The 20,890-nt window shown below is 46.8% G+C and overlaps 1 protein-coding gene across 1 annotated transcript in view; it reads right to left on the reverse strand.

Annotated features, from left to right (window-relative positions):
- Positions 1–20,890, reverse strand: part of ABCA1 (ATP binding cassette subfamily A member 1) — an 80,059-nt gene that overhangs the window by 5,697 nt on the left and 53,472 nt on the right. The window contains exons 16-44 of the mRNA XM_009286260.1: positions 20,438–20,642; positions 19,778–19,891; positions 19,130–19,301; positions 18,443–18,574; positions 17,773–17,912; positions 16,595–16,732; positions 15,840–16,060; positions 15,295–15,367; positions 14,553–14,755; positions 13,407–13,455; positions 12,366–12,479; positions 11,856–12,004; positions 11,267–11,391; positions 10,770–10,868; positions 9,375–9,564; positions 9,129–9,223; positions 8,696–8,728; positions 8,016–8,121; positions 7,233–7,307; positions 6,641–6,810; positions 5,543–5,720; positions 4,870–4,985; positions 4,637–4,781; positions 3,124–3,247; positions 2,359–2,488; positions 2,105–2,225; positions 1,853–1,915; positions 1,279–1,385; positions 706–847 (exon numbers count right to left, since the gene is read on the reverse strand). Coding sequence (XP_009284535.1) covers positions 706–847; positions 1,279–1,385; positions 1,853–1,915; positions 2,105–2,225; positions 2,359–2,488; positions 3,124–3,247; positions 4,637–4,781; positions 4,870–4,985; positions 5,543–5,720; positions 6,641–6,810; positions 7,233–7,307; positions 8,016–8,121; positions 8,696–8,728; positions 9,129–9,223; positions 9,375–9,564; positions 10,770–10,868; positions 11,267–11,391; positions 11,856–12,004; positions 12,366–12,479; positions 13,407–13,455; positions 14,553–14,755; positions 15,295–15,367; positions 15,840–16,060; positions 16,595–16,732; positions 17,773–17,912; positions 18,443–18,574; positions 19,130–19,301; positions 19,778–19,891; positions 20,438–20,642 — 3,729 coding nt within the window. The remainder of the gene's footprint in view (positions 1–705; positions 848–1,278; positions 1,386–1,852; positions 1,916–2,104; positions 2,226–2,358; positions 2,489–3,123; positions 3,248–4,636; positions 4,782–4,869; positions 4,986–5,542; positions 5,721–6,640; positions 6,811–7,232; positions 7,308–8,015; positions 8,122–8,695; positions 8,729–9,128; positions 9,224–9,374; positions 9,565–10,769; positions 10,869–11,266; positions 11,392–11,855; positions 12,005–12,365; positions 12,480–13,406; positions 13,456–14,552; positions 14,756–15,294; positions 15,368–15,839; positions 16,061–16,594; positions 16,733–17,772; positions 17,913–18,442; positions 18,575–19,129; positions 19,302–19,777; positions 19,892–20,437; positions 20,643–20,890) is intronic.

Here is a 20,890-nt window from a genome sequence, read left to right on the forward strand (position 1 = left end):
CCAGCAACCTTCGAAGGAGCTTGCCATTCTCACCCATCATCACTACTCTCAAAGAGAGATTCAAGCTGCCTGGACATACCCTAGGCACCAGATCTGGCCCTATCCAAAGCACTGGGTACAGGTGTCATCTTCCTACCTACAGCAGTTCCTGTTCTGCAGCACCCAGGACGCATATAGTGAAAACTGCTCTTAACTCAAGGAAACAGCACTGAGAAGGCACTGTATGGTACTGGTCACTGCCATTAATTGCCTAAAGACTGTTAGCATAACCCCATGTCTGAATGCTGAAATAGCAGCACTTTAATGATGCAGTGTGATCAACTGGGAAGATGTAACAGCTAGCGTGAGGCTTCTTGTTAAGCTGTAGAGTGCTTGCTCCCTGGGACTCTGAAGAATTAACTCTTGCCAGGAGGTGAGGTTCTGCATGACCTGCAGCTCCACAGCCCTTAAACTCTTAAAGGAGAAAAGTCATTCAGTGGAGAAGTGCATCCACTATGAGAATGCAGGGCCCAAAGCGTACCCATTTAGTACACTTTTCTAGGCAGCACTGAAAAACCACAGCAACTCTGGTTTGCCCTGGAAGAAAACGGGGGCAGATTTCACTATACAGTATCTTCACATCATGGCATCGCTTGTGTTGCGGGGAGGGTGCATGCAAGCAGGAACGGTTGGTCACTGGGGTGGGTCCTATGGTGTTTCGTTTACCTTGCAGACTTCTTTCTCTGGAACACCTCTCAGGAGTGCAAAGAACTCCAAGTGCTCTCGGCCTGTCAGCAGTTCATTAACAGCATCAAACTGTGGGCAGTAGCCCATGTTCTGATGAACTTCTTGGATGTTGGACAAGATACTGTAAAAGAAAAAACCCTTTGTTAGCATTTCACAAGTACATGCTGCTATTTTAGGTGTTAAAAGGAGGGAAGTGAAACAGTGGGTTTGGAATCACTGAACTAACAAAAATACAGGATCCTAGAAGTCCATCTTGGCCAAATTCTTTTTTCTCTCTCCCCCATCCCCCCCTTCTTTTTTTAAATATGACATTTCAACATGAGAGGGCAGGTATTCAGAAGTGACTACCAGTCTAAATCCATCTTCCTAAGCTGCTCAAGTACTTTACCAGACTTGGCAAAGGGCTGCAACAGATGCCAGGAGTTGAAAAAGGGAAAAGTGGGGCAGAGTTTAGATTTGCTGGAAGTGGAACAAAGGCTGTGAAAGCTGGAGGAGAAAGCAGCAAAGGACCTGCTTTGACACAAAGCAGAGGAAAGATGCATGGTCTTTCACCTGTTTCCTTTGAGGAAAGCTTCTCCTCCTGTCACATCTGTATCACCAGTTAGCATCTTAAAAGTGGATGACTTGCCAGCACCATTTACTCCCAGGAGTCCAAAGCACTGGGGACACAAAAGAGCAGATGAGTACAGTGTGTTTGAGAACAGGATTCAGCTGCATCATTTTCAGCACTGACAAGATGGGAGGGAGCAAATTGACCCTCAGGACAGCTGGAGGGAGTCTTCAGTGCATCTTCAGAAAAAAACTTCTGGACTTTCATTTTAAGTATAAATCTTTAGGCTGGGAAAATGAATGAACTGTGGTGTCACCTTGGTGCAGTGCCACCACAGTGTATCTGTGCCAAACTTTGGAGGGTACCAGAGTTTGGCTTCTGGTCCCAGACACTGAGAGTTCAGTATCTTTTTCAAAGGCAGAGAGAGACATAATCAGAAACTGCTTCAACTTCCAAGCAATTTCCTTTGATGTAATTTGAACATCATCTGTTTCTGATCTTACCCTACTCTTTGCTGTCTATTGTTCTTAAATACTACAGTAATAGCAAAGCAATGAATTTGACAGATAAGCTTACCTCTCCAGGGGGGATTCCAACACAGATCCTATCAACCGCTGGCTTTCGCTTCATTCTGTAAATCTGAAACCAGAAGAAAAAGAATGAGAAGGACAATGTCAAAGAGAACTATAGTTAGAACTATAATTACACATATTCAACATCCCAAACACGCTCTGGTTTTGATCCTACTAAGCTCCTCTGAATGAGGCTTCTGGTGAACTGCATGGTGTTGTGCCAACAAGTCTTAGGAATGCAGAACTTTTCTGTCACCTTGGTTAGCTCCTTGATTTCCAAGATATCACTTTGTCCTCCTCCACTAATTATCCTTTGTCTTTCTCTGGTTACATCCTCATCTTCATCATTCACAGGAGGCAGCTTGGCGTAGACAGGCCTGGAGAGAGCAACATGATAAAGCCTTAGCAGAAGATGACAGGGCCTCCATAATTAATATTCTCCCCAATTCACGGCGGACACCAATGAAAACTTTACCTGCCTGCAGTGGTGAAGTGGAGCAGACAACCTACCTGGGTTTGATGAAGAACCTGTACTGGATGAGCACTGTGATGAGGAAGAAGACAACGCCCTCTACTGCCATGGCAAAGAGGTTCCTTCCCACCAGGTCCCATGACAGAGGGGACACAAAACGATTTTCTCCTGCCAAAATGAGATGAAGAGCACAGTCACCTTTCCAGAGCGATGGGAGCAGGCTAGCATTTCTTCCTGCAGAGCTCACCAAGTTGAGCACCGGGGCAACTGGAGAGCAGCCAGCAGGAGGAGGGAAGGGACAGACCACACAAGGGGCCAGCTGTAGCTGTACGCACATTTCTTAGTGTGGTAAAGCTGGGACCCGGGCCCAGAAAATTCAGTCTGCCAAAGAAGAGCTAGCCCACCTTCCTGAAAGGTTAGTGAAGCACAGAGAGACTGTGACTCAGGCCTGGCATCTGCATCCCAGAAAAAAAAAACCAACAAAAACCAGCTTTCCAGAATCTCAGCCACTACTTACACTTGGCCTAATGATCCTCTCCATACAGCTGGCTTTATACATTTTTATTTAATGCCCCTGATAACTCAAAACTCTGGGGATCTATCTGCCAGGCCTCCTTCAGTCCTTGTAACAACCTAAAGAGGGCAGCTGTGGAGTCTTGCCAGCTTTGATCAAATCTGTGCTGCAAATCACACGCTTTCAGTTCCTGAAAGGTCATGGGAGCAAAGGGTGCTCATCCAGAGCAGACTTGAGCTTTCCCGGTTCAGTTCAGGCCACTGTCCCTGTGATACGCAATTTCACTTACCAAACCTCTCCAGAGCATCAGCCATGGCCTGGTTTTTCACCATGTCAATGAGTCCCCGCCCCAGGCAGAAGTGGGGGAAGATGAGGAAGACAGACTTCAGGATGTCATTGATGTTGTTCAGCTTCTGTTAAGACAAAATCAAGTGCCAGTGAGCCATCTGAGCAGAAAACAGCCACATGTGCCAAGTGTGGCCCATGTTGCGATTGACCCCCTCCCTCTCCCAACACTGCAACCCCACAAAAATTCAAGGATTAGAAATGCTCTCCCAAGAGCAAGTGCCATGGCTTCTCTGGACAGTCAGTGTTGTTGCATTGCTCAAGACGCTATTAATACAAACGAACTGCACCAAAGGAGAGATTCCTCCAAATGCTCACAGTCTAAAAGGCAGTGTCTGCAAATGATAACATGCCAAAAGGCTACAGGTTGAGGAGACAGTAAAGTTGTGCTTGCACAGACTGGTTATCTCAGAGGCTGTGGGTAGCCCCTCCCTATCCCACATTGGAGGCTCTAATCCTTTTCCTTTGTTGTCTTCCATTTGGCTTAGCCCACGGGTTGGACTGACAGCAGCCTGAGGAGAGGTTCTTGTTCTGTCAGGCACTTATCTTCAAGCATGTACATGGTTTTACTGGGCTAGAACAGACCTTGTACAAAAGGGACCATCATCAAGGACTGCCTCCTTATGCCCACAAGTAGTGGTACAATCAACAGGTAATTCCCACAGGGTCTCCTCAACCTCCTCCCACAAGGAACACTTCACACCAGTGTGGGTCAAACGGGGCCTGCCAAGACATCTTGTGTTGCATACAGGCATGAGAGGAACTTGCACCTTCCCCAGTAGGTATCTGGCTTTGGAAAAACTGAAGTGAGGTGTATAAATTTCCAATACAGTTAGGGAGGTACCTACCACAGAAGGCAAGACTGAGGGCAACTAAATGCTTGAGTGCTTGAAATGGCCCGTAGTAGACAGAAACTGCCCCACATGAAGAACATACAGGAAATTCCATTTGAACATAAGAAAATAATTTTTTTTTACCCTAAGGGTAAGGGTGATCTGGAAGAGGTTGCCCAGAGAGACTGTGGAATCTCCATCCCCATCCCTTTCAAAACCTGATGGCCCTGAGCAACCTGCTCTAGCTGACAGCTGACATAATTTTTTTTTACCCTAAGGGTGATGCAGAACTGGAAGAGGTTGCCCAGAGAGACTGTGGAATCTCCATCCCTGGAAATGTTCAAAACCTGATGGCCCTGAGCAACCTGCTCTAGCTGACGCTGCTCAGAGGTTGGACTAGACAATCTCAGGAGGTCCCTTCCCACCTGAACTATTCAGTGAACATTGCTGAAGTGGGCTTTAACCCATTTCCATCAGAACCTGTGTTTAAACCGCTGCAGTAGCTAATGGGACCAGGCTGGAGGCTAGCCTTTCTGGAAAACTGGTTGCTAAAGCCAACATGGCACCAGCATGGAACTAGATCGTAGCAGCACAAGACAGTGAGGAGCTTCTGAGGAAACATACGTTGTTGGTGAAGAGCTCCAGGACAAAGGTGGCCACACTACCATTGATGCCAATGAAGAGGTTCACGCTGGTCAGCACAACATATGCTGTGCTGGGGATTTTGAACACGAAGGAGGCTGGATACATGAGAGGGGTGATGGACCACCTGGCAAGAGGAAAGGCAGCAACATCAGGTAAGCACCTTCTGAGTCTAAGAGCCTTCCCAGTCATCCTTCTGATGAGAAATCCCTTACCCATAGAGAAACAGAAGGAGAGCCAGCACAGGCAAGTTGGAGGAGGATACATAGGACTTCTGCTGGAAGCAGATGAAGATGATGATGACTAGTGTGGCTGGAACAATGTAGTTGCACTAGAAGATGAAAAATATGGGTTTAGATTTGTTCCCATTTTGACAAAAAAAAAAAAAAGAAAGGTGTCTTTCTGCTCTGAACCAATGGTTTTCAACATTCTTCAGTGTTCCCAAAGCTGTTTCCAATGGGAGACACTTAGGAGTGTCACATGTGTGAACTACAATGTAGTACACATGAATTTATATTTCTTGGTCCCTCTAGAAGTAGTCAATAGGCTCTCAGAGGTTCTGGACACCACAGGTTGAAAAAACCTTCTTTGAACAGAGCAGAACAAGGGGCTACACAAGCAAACATTTTGGGGCAGGTATTTTAAAGTGACATAATAAATGCTAGTGATTGAGCTTATGGTTGCCTTCCCATCCTCTGTTCAGCGTTCCTTGTCCCACTGAGGTGAACCACCGCCCCAAGAGAGTGAACACAGAAGTCATAGGCACAGTTGTTATTCACTGAATTAATGTGGTGCCCACTGGCCCCAACTGCACTTTGCACTTCAGTGCAACGGACACCCTGCAAACACAGAATGGAGGACAGTTTAGCACAGTCACAAAGCTCTTACCATATCCCAGACAAAGTTGGCCAGCCAGTAGATCACAGGCTTCACACCACTGATGAACTGCAAGTGTTTAGACTTGCTGACACGTTCCTGGATAAGGAAGACCACAAAGCTGGCAGGAACAAAGGACATGGCAAAGATCACACAGATGGAGACTAGGACATCCACAGAGGTGGTCATCCTGGACAAAAAGAAAAAAGAAGAAAGCAAAGTGTTTGTATGCTGGTGCTGGCTCCTTCGAGATGAAATGAGGCAGGTCATGCAGGACAGTGCAGAAACCTTTTCTCCTTCTGCTGTCCTTGTTTTGCAGGGTAAAGGATGACCACATCAGGCTGTCTTATATGCACAGTTTTTCTCCAGCCATATAACAAAGGGTACATACACAGCCTGTTGGCATCTCAAGGACAGCACCACAACCTGGAGATTGGTTGGTAACTTCAGCACAATAGACTGTTTTCTGCCTTCCTTATCACCACCACTTTGTTTCCCACTTAATGCATTTCATGTGGCTGTTGGGGGTTTGCCTTTTTTTTGCGTTGTTTTAAAGTTCAGAGATATCTGACTGTCATCTGCCACTGCTCTAAGATCTGAAGGATATATCTGCAGACAGCCTATGAGTCCCGACTCTGGTTGTGGTAGTAGTGGACTAGTCAGTGCCTCAGTGAAGTAAGCCCTGTGCATTACTGTGTGGCCCCCAGGTTAAGACAGTGGGCAAAACTGAAGAGAATCTATCAATGGTTCCTAGTCAAATGGTGGCACCTTGAGACAAAAGAATGACCATATTCATGGCGAGCTGCCTTTCTGGATATGGCTGAGAGGAATTTCCCAAGCGGCAGAAGGTCTGAAGATTACACTGGTTCTTAGAAACTGCAGCTTCCACAGACTCAGAGACATAGAAAGCTTGCACAGCAGTGCTGTTCAACAGCAAGTGCTCAACAGCACGTGTTGCCCAGACCACAGAAAATAAGGCCAGCATGTTAGAGCCTAAATGCCACAGGCCACCAAGTGTCCACCAATGAGGCTAACACCTCCCACGTTGCACATTTCCAGTAATCAGCAGCTGATGAGCCCAAACCCATCCGCGTTCACGTCAGGACTTACAGGGCCACTTCAGAGAGCTGCTGCTTGGTGAGGTTGAGTGGGTGATTGAAGGCAGTGATCCCATAAGCACTAGGGTTTTTACCCTGCTGCAGGTTGGCCCGAAGGATGGCATTGTTGACCACATTCAGGAAGGAGGCGATGGCATGCCAGCCCTTGTTGTTGAACCACACCTGCAAGAGATCACATCAGCATCAGAAAGGCACCAGGTACCTCAGCTACCCAATAGGCTCCTGAGCCCTGCAGAACATCTCTTCCTCTATTGAGGGCATATTATTTCTTTCCACATCCTTCCAGCTAGTTTGCTCAGGGACAGAACATACAGTTTGATCAATAACCACAAAAGGCTGCTGGAAGCTAGCACTGATCCAGCACTGAACTCCTTCTGGACCTTAGGCCTAGACTCCAAGGGAGAAACAGATTTTGGGGAAACCAACACAAGAATACAAGCTGCATTTGCTCCACTAGCAAATACCGAGAGCTCTGGTCTGCACAGCTGTCCAAGACAAACTGCTGGGACTTTGCTAACTAAAAATAACTCCAGCTTACCAGAACTTCAAATAGCAGGCACAGCAGCGAGGATTGGTTAATTTACCTTCACATTGTTCTTTGTATCCAGGCCTTTCATGAAACTTGACAAGCTGTTGAGAAATCGATCTCCAGAACTCCCCTGCAAACAGCAAAGATACAGTTACTTCCCCTCTGAGAATACCTTTATTCATGTCATGGGGTCTAGTGGGGGTCACAGTATGTTTTTCACAGCTCTGACAGTTTTCTTTCCATTCTGCAACCTGTATCCGCCAAGTCGGAGGTGGTAAGAAGGCTGAGAAACTCCAGCTTTCCTTCCCCCCTTCCTTTCTGCAGTCCCACCGGTAAGAGAGGTCAGCCTTAGGCCTACTTTTTTCCCAGCAGTCAGTATTGCCAGGGTTGCAGGCAACCTTCGGACACATTGCAGCCCACAGGCAGTCTAAGAAGAAAGCAGTGGCCCAAATTCTCTTCTGAGCCAAGGCAGACTCAGCACAGGAGGGCTCAACTGAGGTTTTGAAGGAGATAGCAACCGCTTGTTAATTCCCTGAGACAGCCTGCCGTCCTGCCACAAAACACTCAGAGGTGTCGGTAATCCCCACTGGCTTGCAACTGGTGTTGGGCAGAACACACATCAGCAACGTGGGCTGCGTAAGCCTCAGCTGAGCGTGTCCCCAGGCCTTCTGCTGCTCCCAGACACCAGCCTGGGAGACCCCAGCTCAGAGGCAATGGGGAGAAGCCACTGGACACCGCTAACATCACATGCTCCTCATTTTATGGCTTCCAAGTCATCTCCCAAGTAACAGGACTCTGACATTAGTGAATCCTGGGTTTATGGGGGACAGCTGCTCACCTGTGCTAGCTCCAAGATTTCCTTCACCTGTTTAATGGCATCAGTGACTTCATGGCTTGGAGGAAGCATGAGGGAACTGCTGGCTCCCAAGGAAAAGCCACCATACCTGAAAGTTCAGACAGAAAGTGATGCTAAGACCTGACTACTCACTGGCCTCCAGAAAATACCACTCCTCCTCCCTCCCCAGATGTCCCCTCTTCCTGCACTATATCCAAAGCAAGTGTCTCCCCTCTTATATGAAGGGATGACTTTGATCTTCCTACACTGCTGCTTAGCCATGATGTCTCCAACTCCTTGTTTCTGGGGTTAAATACCCATCTTATGACTGCTCAGTGTGCTGTTCCATTTAACAAATGCAGCTATCCTCTGCTGCCAGTGCAGACAAAGCAGGACATCTCCCTGCTTCCCTTGCTTGGAAGAACAGCACCTCCCAGGATGGAGTATCAGTAGGCTGGTCCTGCAAATATTTGCAAGCCAATACTGCTCTCTGCGTAAGGCAGGCATGCTTTCTAGTGATGTGCTCTGAGGTTGTCCCAGTTTATCCTTAAACATGCTCCCTCAACATCTGGCAGTTAAGAGTCATATAAAAAAACCTGCAAAGCAGGGTGGGTCTGTCCTGCTTAATACAGTGCTCAAGGGTTAGTGGACACATAGAAGCTAGAGAAAAGGCAGTAACTCACCTGAACTCATTCACCCAGATCTTATTCTTTAAGCTGTAGAGACAGAAAAGAAAGCTGATGTATAAAACGTGGAACAAGAGGAGAGATAGACCTATCAGTGCTGCAGGCACAGGGCCAGGGAAGAGAGCGCAACAGCCTCTCACATCTGGCATACATCCCACCACTCCTCTTCAGTGTAATCCCTAGGGTTGGTGCCCAGACTTACCCCGTTACTCTGCCTACAAGGCTCAGGACACCCCCCTCAGAGCTGCCACAGCATCACTAATAAAGCAGAAACACCACTTGAGCTGCGGATCAGGACAGCTGAGTGGGCCTGCCCCACTGCTGAAGAGTTTGGATTGCCCAGGTCTATTTGCCTGATCTGTGCAGCATCCCCCATAGAGCAAGCAGCATTTGGTGGGGAGGGAAGGGAGAGGGTGTGTTCAACAGCTACCTTTTCCCAATGATCTGTGCGTAGGTCTTCACTAGGTAGTCCGATACATTGCGGCCTGTCAGATTCTGGAGGATGTCAGCAGTGTCTTGCTCACGCTGGCGTCACCAGGGAAAACACAAACGCCCATCAGAAAACAGAGATGCAGAGTCAAACAAACTGTGTGCAGTGCTGTATGCAAGAATCACACCCAGCCACTTTGCTCTCCAGGAGCATCCCTCATTGCAGCACCACTGAGCTCCATCGTACCTGTGGGGGTGGCAGCCCGCCTGCACCAGGGGGGCACACAGGCAGCATCTTCTTGATCTTCTCGTTGCTGCACTCGCAAGATGGAGAAGGGTTCTCCATGCTCCAGTTGCCTTTCAAGAAGATGTCCAGGACTGAGTCTGGGACTGAAGTGGTGGTCCATTCCCTCTGCCCCATGGTGCAAGGAGTGTCTCTGTGTCAGGAAAGAGGCGAGGCGAATGCAGTTTTGAAAACAACTATGATGGCCTTTGCTTACAAGCCATTTAAATAACAGACACCACAGTCCCCAGAAGAGGCAGGCTGTTTTTCAAAGGAGCCTGACCTCACTGAGACAAACAGCTCAGTGCAACTGACCAGGCTCTGCAGCTTCTAACAGATCCCAGCGCCAAAGAGACTGAGGCTGACCAACACCGAGTAGTGCCGGACACTCCCCTCTTCTCATTCACTTTGCAGCACGTGAGTGCTTTATTTCAGTCAGTCCCAGCACGCACAGTGCCCAGAGTTTAAGGAGTGTCTGGACAATGCTCTTAGTCATATGGTTTAGTTTTAAGCAGTCCTGCAAGGAGCAGGGAGTTGGACTCAATGATCCTTATGGGTCTCTTCCAACTTGAGATACTCTATAATTCTAAGATCACGGCAGACAGTCATTTCTTGGATGACATTTCTGCTTTTGGGGCACCAGAATACTGCTCTTGCCCAAGGCAGCATCAGTGGGCAGCCTCCTCGCTGTACCCCATAGGTGGAGTAACCCAGCTCCTGTGTCTGTTTTGCAGGATACAGCTTACTTTCCACCACTAGCCAGCACATAGGGCCCCTTCCCCTGCTCCCCATCATACTGTGAACATGAGCTGCAGTTCTTCCAGGCTAGAGACATGCCATCCCAGACTCTGTATACCCCTTCTGCACTCACGGTCTGGACCTTCAGAGGTTTGCCCAAGGTCATGCAGCAAGTCAGTGGCAGAGCTAGAAAACACCACCAGTGCTGTCTGGCTCTCCGCTTCCTGCTGGTGTTTGTGCGGGTGCTAACCTAGGTTTCTAGTGCAGCTAGAAACAGACGATTGTGGAATGGGAATAGCTACAGTCAACAACATACAGCAACATGACTATGTCCTTTTCCATATTCAGGACCAAACAGTAAATTGAGGGAGAGACTACTGTCTCCTTTCCATCTCTGTCAGTAAGGACTTGCACTCAAACCTCACTCCCTCACCACACTGAGGGCCAGTAACTTTCTAAAAGGTCCTGAGCAGAAAAACTGAATCTAATTGCAACTCTTCTGCCTTAAATCCTGCTCTGGCCATGCATGATTATCATTCCCTAAAGCCGGCTAAATCTACTGGGTGACCAGAAGCCGGGGCTGGGCTTCCTCTTCCCAGCATTCCCCCCCCATCTACTTACGGGATGGAGTGTCCCTGCATACAGCGTGTCCCAAAACCAGGCTTATTGAGAAGGGCGTCCAAAAGCCTCTGAGTGCCTGCATCTTCTGGCGCATCATTGCTATGGGTACAGCAGAGAAACACTATCAGATCAGAGGGATAACAGGCACACAGTAAAAGCTGCAGCAGAACAAGGCTGAGAGCACAGTGAAGGAGCTCAGGAAAAGGATATGGGTGGAGATTTCCCTTTGAAGAATGCTTGGCCTAGGAGCACACACACTCCTGGTCTTTGTGCATAGTATTACTAGAGTCATAGCACCATTCAGAAATGGATATGGCCTTGCCAGTAGTTAAGAGTTAGCATTTAAAGGTCTAAAAAGAAAATACCAGAACTCTATCAAAATGTGCTTCTGAGCTAAACAAATTTAAACAACCTGGTAAGGAACTCAGTAACTCCCATTTGCAGAGAACACCACAAATGTAGGATTTAGCACCATTTCTAGGCCACAAGAAACGTACCTAATAAAAGTGTACTGCTCATCATACATCCAGGGCTGTAATTCCAGGCTGGGATACTTCCCAAAGGGAGGAACGATCAGGCTGAACATGAGAGCAATGCACACAAAGACAGCTGGCAGCACAACCTGAAATTGCAAGGAAAGAGCACGCCCTTTTTAAACCAAATGTTCCCAGAGGCATCAGAAGCTACATGTGAGTCACTTAATGGATCAAAACTTTTTCAAAGTTTCCCAGGAAGGTCTCTGCTATTTACACCAAGGCATTGCTAGACACCAATACAAGACCTATCCTGGCATTCAATCAGGGCACCCACTTGGGATGCAGAGGATTCAGCCTCCAAATGCTGCTCTCAAGGCCAAATTTGGATTTGAATCTCAGCTGCATCCTTGCTGTGCAAGAATACTGTAACCATGTAGTTATCATGTAACTCCTTTCACTTGCACAGGCTCCCTTTTCCTCAGATGTGCAGTGAAGACCAGTTTTGGTTATCTGTATTCCCTTGAGGTTTTCTGCCCACCTTCAGCTCCGAATACTGCATGGTCCAGAGCTGTCCCTGCTGAGGGACCCTGCACATGTTGGGTGCTCTCACCTGAGCAAAGAAGCCCTTCCGGCTTCTCTTGGCAATAAGCAGCCTCTTCCACAACAGAGCCATGAACTGCTGCTGGGTGAGCTTCCAGCCCTTCATCTGGTAGGATCCTTTCCCATCCATGCCACTGAGAAGGTCTGTCTCTCTGGATTCTGTTAGCAAGAAGAAATGACCCTCATTCAAAAGCTCACAGAGATGTTCTCTGGGCCCTTCTGTGCTGAAGTTCACCCTGAGACACAGGGTGACAGCTGCAGCAGCTACTCTCACTCATCCAAAAAAAAAAAAAAGAGAGCGGTGAGCAGAGATAGCAATAGAAATTCATATGAATGCATTTTCACCCTTATCTCTGAGCCTTGATGGGAGGACTGAGCAGGCTGTGGATAGTGCACTGCCCACTATTCCTAAAGGCAAATAAACCACCGCTCTTTTGGCGGTCTCAGCCTTACGATCTGCAGTATTTATAATACGAAAGAGTGTCCACAAGAAGAAAACAGGTTTGAGCCCCAGCAATACCTGGATCCATGTCTGAATCATTAGGATCAAATGCATCATCTTCTGTAAATGGACGAAGGCAGCTCTGTCTGTCTCCAAATACGCGCCTGTTCCTTCTGGCTGGCAATGTCCCATCTGAAAATAATGCAGTTATGATTATCTGAACTGCTTCAGTTAATCTCCAATTATCCCAAGAAAAACCAAAGCAATATCATCTTCATTTTACATGTCTTCTACTTGCAAACTGAGGAGCTGATCTGGAGTGACTCCAGTGCAGGTAAAAGTAAAACCAAGACAGTCACGTTGCAAGGGTCACATGTCTTATGCACCATTTTTTGTGTACTGTCCTAGAAGCTTCTTCCAGTGCACTGGACACTTTTTTTTCATTTAGCCATGGAAACTGCAGGCTGCTCTCACTGTAAGAAAGTTCTCACTTAATATGCACATGATTCCAAGTGCAATTTACTAGCACTAGTTTATCAGGAAATGCTGGCACACAAAAAAGCACTTAGTGCAGTGAGCTGCTCTCAGGAAGTCATTTGGTCCCTACTGTGGTCTGACCCTGTCAAGAGTTTTTCCTGTTCCTGAGAGTAGACAATAGTGTCAGTCAAGTAATTCACAATACACTCAAGCACTAGAAACTCTCCACTATTACAAAACAAACATGCTACCACAGAGTCAATAGAAGTTAACAGTATATAAAAGCATGCATTAAGTATACTAAGAACAGCTATTTTAGGTCATTAAAAATCTTATCATAGCAGAGTTCCAGTTCAGTCAGAAACAGGGCCTGTCACACCTTGGCATGTGTCACTGTATAGCTGGACATGCTGCCATACACAAAGGTCATCCACCTGCCCAAGACCGGTGAGACCAGGAATGCTCCTCATTTGAGATAGCTCCCCAGGGAATAAAGGGTCTAGTGGGTAAGTCCTGCATCGAGATTTTACTCCTGAAATATCTAGGCTTGGTCAGCCTTGTGCTTAAACAGCACAAGTACCATAAGAAAGGCTACCACCCCCTGAAGCCCACTTCAACACTGTAGGAGACAACTACACCCACCTGAGGTTTCTGCATCCACACCACTATCATCAGCCACTTTCAGGAAGATCTGAAAAGCAATGATAAGTGTCAGTGAAAATTAGAAGGGGAGCGATAACACAGGGACTGCTTCAGGAGATGCCATGAGAAAGCACAAGACTGATAGATGCAGCATGAAAACAGAGGATACAGGGTTTATCCCCTGTGCGATAGAGACATGGACTTTGTGGCTTCTCACCAGCTTCCAGGAGCCAGCCTGTAACCACATACCAACTGTTCTCCCCTTCCAATGTCAGTTCTCAGTGCATCTCAAACACAAGCTCTTTCCTATGTCTCAGATAAAGACCTAGTTACTAAATTTCGGGAGTCCCATCTTCCTCCTAGTCTGACAGTGCTCACACTCCTGTTCATGCTTGAATAGGCACCTTTGTGGAGCTTGTCCCATGGACTCTCCTAAACCAGAAAAAAAACATTTTCGAATTGCAGATAGCAGCCAAGTCCTTCAGAGCTGTGCCTAGATGGCAACTTCAATAAGTAACAACACCACAGTTTCAGTTTCTCTTGTCATTATTAAAAAAAAAGACATTTCACATAAACGGGATAAAATGCATGATGCTTCTGTGATAAAAGAAAGGGAGATTTGTCAGTTGGAAAACAACATTTCACAAACGGGATAAAATGCATGATGCTTCTGTGATAAAAGAAAGGGAGATTTGTCAGTTGGAAAACAGCCACAAGGAAACATCCCTAAAAACATCCCTGACAAGGGCATACATCCAAGTGGCTTCTGTAAAGTACGGTCTCCAGTACTGAAATGTATGTTTTCAGTTAAATGCAGCACAAAGCATCCCTAAAAATACCTCAAAGATGTTTACACGTCATTAGAAGCCAAATTGGGGGCCAACCTTCACATGACATCGCAGCGAAGTGTAACTGAGTACAAAGGACCTGTCTATGCTTGCCTGTACTACATTTCAGTTTTTAATGCATGCTTCTATGAGCACACACTTAAACAGGGCAGAAGACAATCAGTTTTGGAGAGGAATGCAAAGCTGCCAGTTCCACAATAAATGTTTACAGGAAGAGACAAGACTCCATCTTGTTCTTATTTCAGCCATGATTTATTTTGCCTAGTTTAAGTCAAAAGAGAATCTTCAGCTCACTCACCTCCTCCAGGGTGGTTTCAGAGATCCCGTAGCTGGAAATGCCAAGATCAGAGAGACGGTCATCAATTTCATGGAACAGCTCCACGAAAGCTCCCTCTTTAGCAGCCTTGTACGGCAAGACATAGGTTAATTCATGGCCGATGTCCTCCACCAGCCTGGCCTCAGGAACATGTTTTGTAATGAGATTTGAAATTGCAGAGACATCTAGAAGAACCAAAAGGTAAAGATGGTGTTCATCTTGTTAGTGCTCATTATGTGGAAAGAAGAGCTCAGTCTGAAAAACCTTGCCGAAGGAAAGGAGGGAAAATGGGACATCTCTGGAAAGCAGCTCATTTCCATGGAAAATCTGGTTTCCTTTTACATTTAATACAAGCTTGGATGAAAGCCTAGACCCAAGCCTAGCTATTCTTTTTATTTGCAGTATTTGGTACAGTTTCTACATGCTACTGGCAGCCCTGCAAGTCATTGATGTGCAGTTCACCAGCAAATGTTACATATTGCTAACAGGCCTAGCAACTATATAATCTTTGGTTATTAAACCTCAGGACAGCTTGAACCCAAAATGGCTCAATAAAGAAAAATGTTCCAATATTTACGGATTTAAAAATACCATCTCTGTGAATTTAATAATTGTCCCAAGACTGTAGCTACACAGGGGCACAAGGTTAAGGCAGTTATCCAAGGTCAAAGATAGAGCAATGTCAGCACTGGGACTGAATCTTACATTCTTTTCCAAGCCTCACCTATTGTCAGTGTGTCACTTTCATGGTCACTGCCAAGGCCAGCGTCAGAGCTGCTCTGGGAGACACTGTCATCCTGGCCACAGAAGAGAAGACAACCATTATTTCCTGCTGTTTAATCAAAAAGGGGCCCACCAGTCCCCTTACACTCTAGGTAACTCCAACCAGATGCTGCAACATGCTGGATACTCCACAGAGGAGTCAGAAAGTAACGGTGATATACCACTGCAAAAGGCTGAAATACAACTAAGAGGTGACAGTTACAGAAGTGAGTGTTACAAAAGTGTGCACTTCATCTATTCTGTATCTCTCCAATCAGCTTTGGACCACTGGCATTGAAAGAAACTATAATAGAGATGTACGTCCCATGCAACATTTAACCAGACATGATCTGGCATAGTACCTATAAAAAGCAAGTAACGCTTCTTTTAAAGAGTAAGGGATTTCTCTTTCAGACATTCTACCATGTAGAATCTTAGCTGCTGCTTCCCATAAGCCTAAGATTTCATGAAGGAAGAATGAATATAAGCAGGAAGGGTCAGCTGTACCTTTTTCAGATAGGACACTGTGCTGCTGCTGTTTCGGCAGGAGCTCAGAGAGGAATCCACATCCTTCTTGACCAGGGTCAAATAATAGCCTGTTCCCAGCTGGTTCTTCAGGAAGAGAGAAGAACCAACACAGCAGAGCTTGCCATGAGAAATTATGGCAATCCGGTCCCCCAGAATGTCTGCCTCATCCATGTGATGCGTGGAGAGAATGATAGTGCGGCCTGGAAGAAAGCAAGGGAAGACACTGCTGGTAAGTCAACCATACCCATGTTCCCAAGCCAAAGCCACAATCATCTGGGTCTTGCCATGAAGTTGTATGCCACAAGTCCAGGCTCCTTTGAATGAGGCTAGCAGTATGGAAGAGGTTCACAACTGCTGTCATGGGTTTATTCTCCCCACTCTCTGTAGGCCGTTGTCATGCTCAGCAAAGGCAGGTTAATTTCACGTCAGCAAGGTTGGTTGCACAGAGCAGAACAGGACAATGCTGCACACCAAGGGTGAACTTCCGACTTTTAACTGCCCTCACAACCCAGTGAGGAACTTTGTTCATGAGCTCTGACATGAACACGATGAGAAAGGAGGACAGATGAGAGATCACAACATCCTTGTCCTGCATGCTCTTTGTTCTTTCCTCAGTGCAGGCAACAATAGATTTGGAAAGACACATTGCTATTTTGGGAACAGTCATGAGTCAGATTAACTTTCTTTTGCTTTCTACGACGCATTCATTAGGAGTAGAGAAAAAGACCACATACCTTGCCGATACTTCAGGAGCAATTCCCATATCCCTCTGCGAGAATAAGGATCCACCCCAGCTGTAGGCTCATCCAGAATGACAACCTTGGAGCCACCAACAAAGGCTAAGGCAACCGAGAGCTTCCTCTGCATGCCACCTGACAGGCACAAGAATAAAGAGGTGTTCAGGCTGAGGCAGAGATGAGGGGAACAGCAATAGGTGCAGCACAGTGGATAACAAGATCTCCAAGAGAAAGCAGAATTGCATACTGCAAAGACCAAGCACTGCTACTGTTTCAGGCCTTCAGTGTCCCATCACCTTCAGAACAGGGGATAATTCATCTGGATGGTCTTCCTTCAGTGGAGTCCAACTCTCCTCCTACTGCAAGGAAACCACACCTTGCAAGCCCCTCCATAAGTGAATCATACTATCGCAGCATCGGCAGTAGCAAGTCGCCAGCTTGGAGGCCTAACCATATTTGAGGATCTGGAGCACCGGTCTCCAGAGCTTGAGCTGCAGAAATATGTCCCCAAGAGACACCCCTCCTGTGGAAGTGTGCCAGAGGCAGCAGAAAGGAATTATGTTACACTCTTCCATACTAAAGCCAACCTGTGGCCATCTGCTCTCCCTTCCCAAGGTCAAATGTGCAGTCTGTGCTGATAGTTGAATCAGAAACAAACGAGTCTCGGTCCCTCAACTACCTTGTACAGACTGGTACAGGAATCCTGTTGTTCCTGAACAAAGCGGAAGGACACTCCAGGATGCCAACTGAAGGAGCAGAAGTCAGCATAAGAAATGCGCGTACAGTTCACAAACAGCAAGGGACTTGGAGATTATGGTCTGAGCCACTCCCACCTAAACCCATAAAACCCAAACATCTTAGCAAGCATTTGGAGAACACATATCACACATAGCTCAACTATGTTGTGACGGAAACAAGTACAAAATACTCAGAGAAAGTGAGTGACTTGTTATGGCCATTAGATAGTATAAGATAGTGTAAGATTGTTAAGTTTACTAAGATACACTGATTAGGTACTTAATAACTAACTGATTTCCTTAAGCGCTTAATTGTGTGGTAGTCTATATTTAATTGGAGGATCCAACCAAGGTCCATGATGCAGCCTCTGTGAAACTCAAGAGAGTTTTTCTGGGGCTGAGGAAGCAGCTGAGAAATGTAAAAGCAGCTGAACCTACCAGAGAGTTTGCTTGTCCTAGATTTCAGTTTGTGAGGCAAACCAACATCCATTGCCATCTGCTCCATCTCTTCTTTCACCTTCTTTTCCGGCAGCCCTTTGAGCCGAGCATAGAACCAGATGTGCTCCTCCACAGTCAGCCTAGGGAACAGGAACAGGCTCAGGGCACAGCTGAGAGCACCATGCTGGGATTCATCACCTGCATTAGCATTACAGCAAGCATGTTTGTTTGCTTGGGAAAACATTTTTTAAGGCTGAGGTTTCAGGAAAGAGCTACAGACTGAGTGTGCTCAGCTTGGGCCTGATTTCAGGGTGTGGCTATTCAGCACCAATGTAAATAATCCTCCTTTAAGGTTGCTTGACAGAGTACCCCAAACATTCCCAATCACTAGGCACTGGGGAAACATTTGGCCTAGTTAAGTTTAACGGAGTAGATTTCTTTAAAGAGAGGTGAAAGATGAAAGCGTAGGCTATTGCTGATAATTCACAGGCACGTACAAACACGCTAATAAACAGAAAGTCCTTGTACCAATCTCGCACCACCCCGCTGTCTCACACCATGCACACAGATAAAGATAGGACTGTCTGAGCTGAAAGCACACTACTGTCTCCTAAAGAACACAAATGTGTTTTGGATAACACCAGCTCTGCATCTCACAGATGCTACTCACAAGTCAAACAGCACATTGTGTTGCGGACAGACACCCAGGTTCTGCCTGATGGTGCTGAGCTCAGAGCGGATATCTTTGCCCAGGATGAAGGCTGTACCCGAGGTTGGGGGGAACAACCCAGTCAAGATGGACCTGAAGGACAAACACAACACATAAGCAAGTTCCACCACTAGGAAATAGCTGCTGCACATGCCAGAATGGATGAATGAAGAGTGGGTGGAAGCCCTGGGGAACTCCCACATGAGGAAAGTAGTCTGAGAAACATCTCACTAATGGATAAAAAAAAAAAATCAGCTCCAACGGTTTTAACAGTGATCAAAGCACACCCACACGACTCTGCTTGAAGGAAATATTTTTTCCTCTAAAAGCTTCTTGTCCTTTCAGTCCCAACTCGTTTCCTTACGTTGGTAAGTCAGAATCACAAATGGCATTACTAAAAAATGCTGCCAGCAGATTGATTCGGCACAGCCTCAACCTGATCTACCTTCAGTTTCAGTCCCCTGTATCTGTACATCTTCTGAGGCAGCTGCACAACTAGGGTAAATCAGCTCCACTGATTTCAGTGGAGCACCCTAGTCTGCACCCGCTTGCACACTGCAGTTGTACAGCTACCTCTACCATATTGATAGGAACCACAGTATTCAGAGTCACTTCTCCCACTGTCTTAAAGCATTGTTTTGTTCTTACATGGTAGTGGTTTTCCCTGCTCCATTATGTCCCAGAAAGGAGGTGATTTGTCCTTCATAAAAGTTCAGCGTGAGACCATCTACAGCAACTTTCTTGCCATCACGATAAACCTTGACCAGGTTCTGGATGGAAACACCAAGGCTCAGATGCATAGGCTCTTCCTCCTTGCAGACTGGAAGAAAACAGAGCAAAGTAGAGAGAGAGATGACAGGTTTTAACAGCAACTGTGTGGGAGTTCTAACAAACATCACATTCCCCCAAGTCTGTGGAGATCCAAGGAGAAATGAGCTATATGAAGAACAGACCACATTTCTTCCTCAGGGACAGAAACCTTCCACAGAAGTTGTCCTTCAGCTCTTATCTCTCTATTGGGCTCATCTGGGAGTTGGACATCTCCAGTGTCACCAGGGTCGGCAAAAATGGGAGAAATTCTCAACTCCATGAGACTGGAGCACGACCTGTACTCAAGCGGGCAAAGTGCCTTGGGTTTATCTGGATACACCCACTTGATCAGCATACCCAAACTGTGATAACAAAGGGATGACCAATTTCACCTTAGCCATGCCAATCCTGCTGTTCTTGGACTCTCCTTTCAAATAGGCAGACCATAACACTTCACTGCAGAAAGGCTCTGTGTCCAATACTTACCTTCTGAAGGCCCCTTCTGGTCAGGATGAGGGTGCTGCCTGTCCTGTGGTTCCTCACCAAACCAATAGGACTTTGTGAAAGGAAAGTACCAGGGCCTGGGAATCCCGTACTGGCCTAAAGAGAAAAGCACTACATGAGCCTGACTGCATCTGTCCCTTTTGTTGTATCAGCTTTCAGGACAAGAAGGGAAGTACTCCACCCCCAATAAGCCTCTACGTTAGGCAGGACTAAGAAGAGATCTTTCGTGATGAAGACACTGCCAGACTTTGGGAGTAAGAGATATCTCTTTCCCCAAACTTCACTTTAGGGTTAAAAGCCCTGTGCTGGAAGGTGCTAAGCAGCCACATGTGGTGCTGATACTCTCAACTTCTCCCCTGCAGCAGGGTCTGTGGACTTAGCAGTTCAGAGAAGGGAACAGCTGAAGTGCAGCAAAGCTTCTGGGACTAGCTCAGCCATCACCACAATGGGGCACAGCCTCTGTGCTGGGCAACAGTCACTGCTATCAGCAGCAACCACCTTACTGTCATGCTGGTCTGTGGTTTTCCTCCATGACCTTTCTGCAGCTCTGCTTAAAAATGGGCCCAGTTTGCACCTTGGCAAACGTGAAAGGATCCATTTAGAAGTGTGAAGACATGATCCTCCCTCAGAAGCAGACCTCACCTGGGAAGACGGACTCAATGTACCAGGTCATGACTCCATATAGGAAGGTGTCGAACAACATCATGACGGCAGATGTGGTGATGCTAAAGCCATCTTCTTCCAATGGGCTCTCAAAGAAGTTGTCCCACTGAACACCAACTCCCTGCTCCTCAAACAGTGCAAAGTACTCACAACCAAAGCCAAAGGCTACTGGAGACAGCAGGCTCTGCAAATGGGAGGCATGAACACGCATTCAGTTTTTCACAACTACTCTCCAACTGGGCAGCTCAGCTCTAGCGCAAGGCTAAGGGACACGGTCCAGAAACCTTATAGGAAAAGTCAAAGGTCCAAGGAGCATGACCTATTTGCAGAGAGGGAGTGGCAGACTCAGTCTTAGTTCCAACAAGCAAGCAAGGCCTGAAGTCTCTGCTGGACCACCACCCAAAATGGTTTGGTTCCCTATTTTCTTTCCCT

The sequence above is a fragment of the Aptenodytes forsteri genome, unplaced genomic scaffold (assembly GCF_000699145.1).
Source record: "Aptenodytes forsteri isolate BGI_AS27 unplaced genomic scaffold, ASM69914v1 Scaffold412, whole genome shotgun sequence".
Lineage (NCBI taxonomy): Eukaryota > Metazoa > Chordata > Aves > Sphenisciformes > Spheniscidae > Aptenodytes > Aptenodytes forsteri.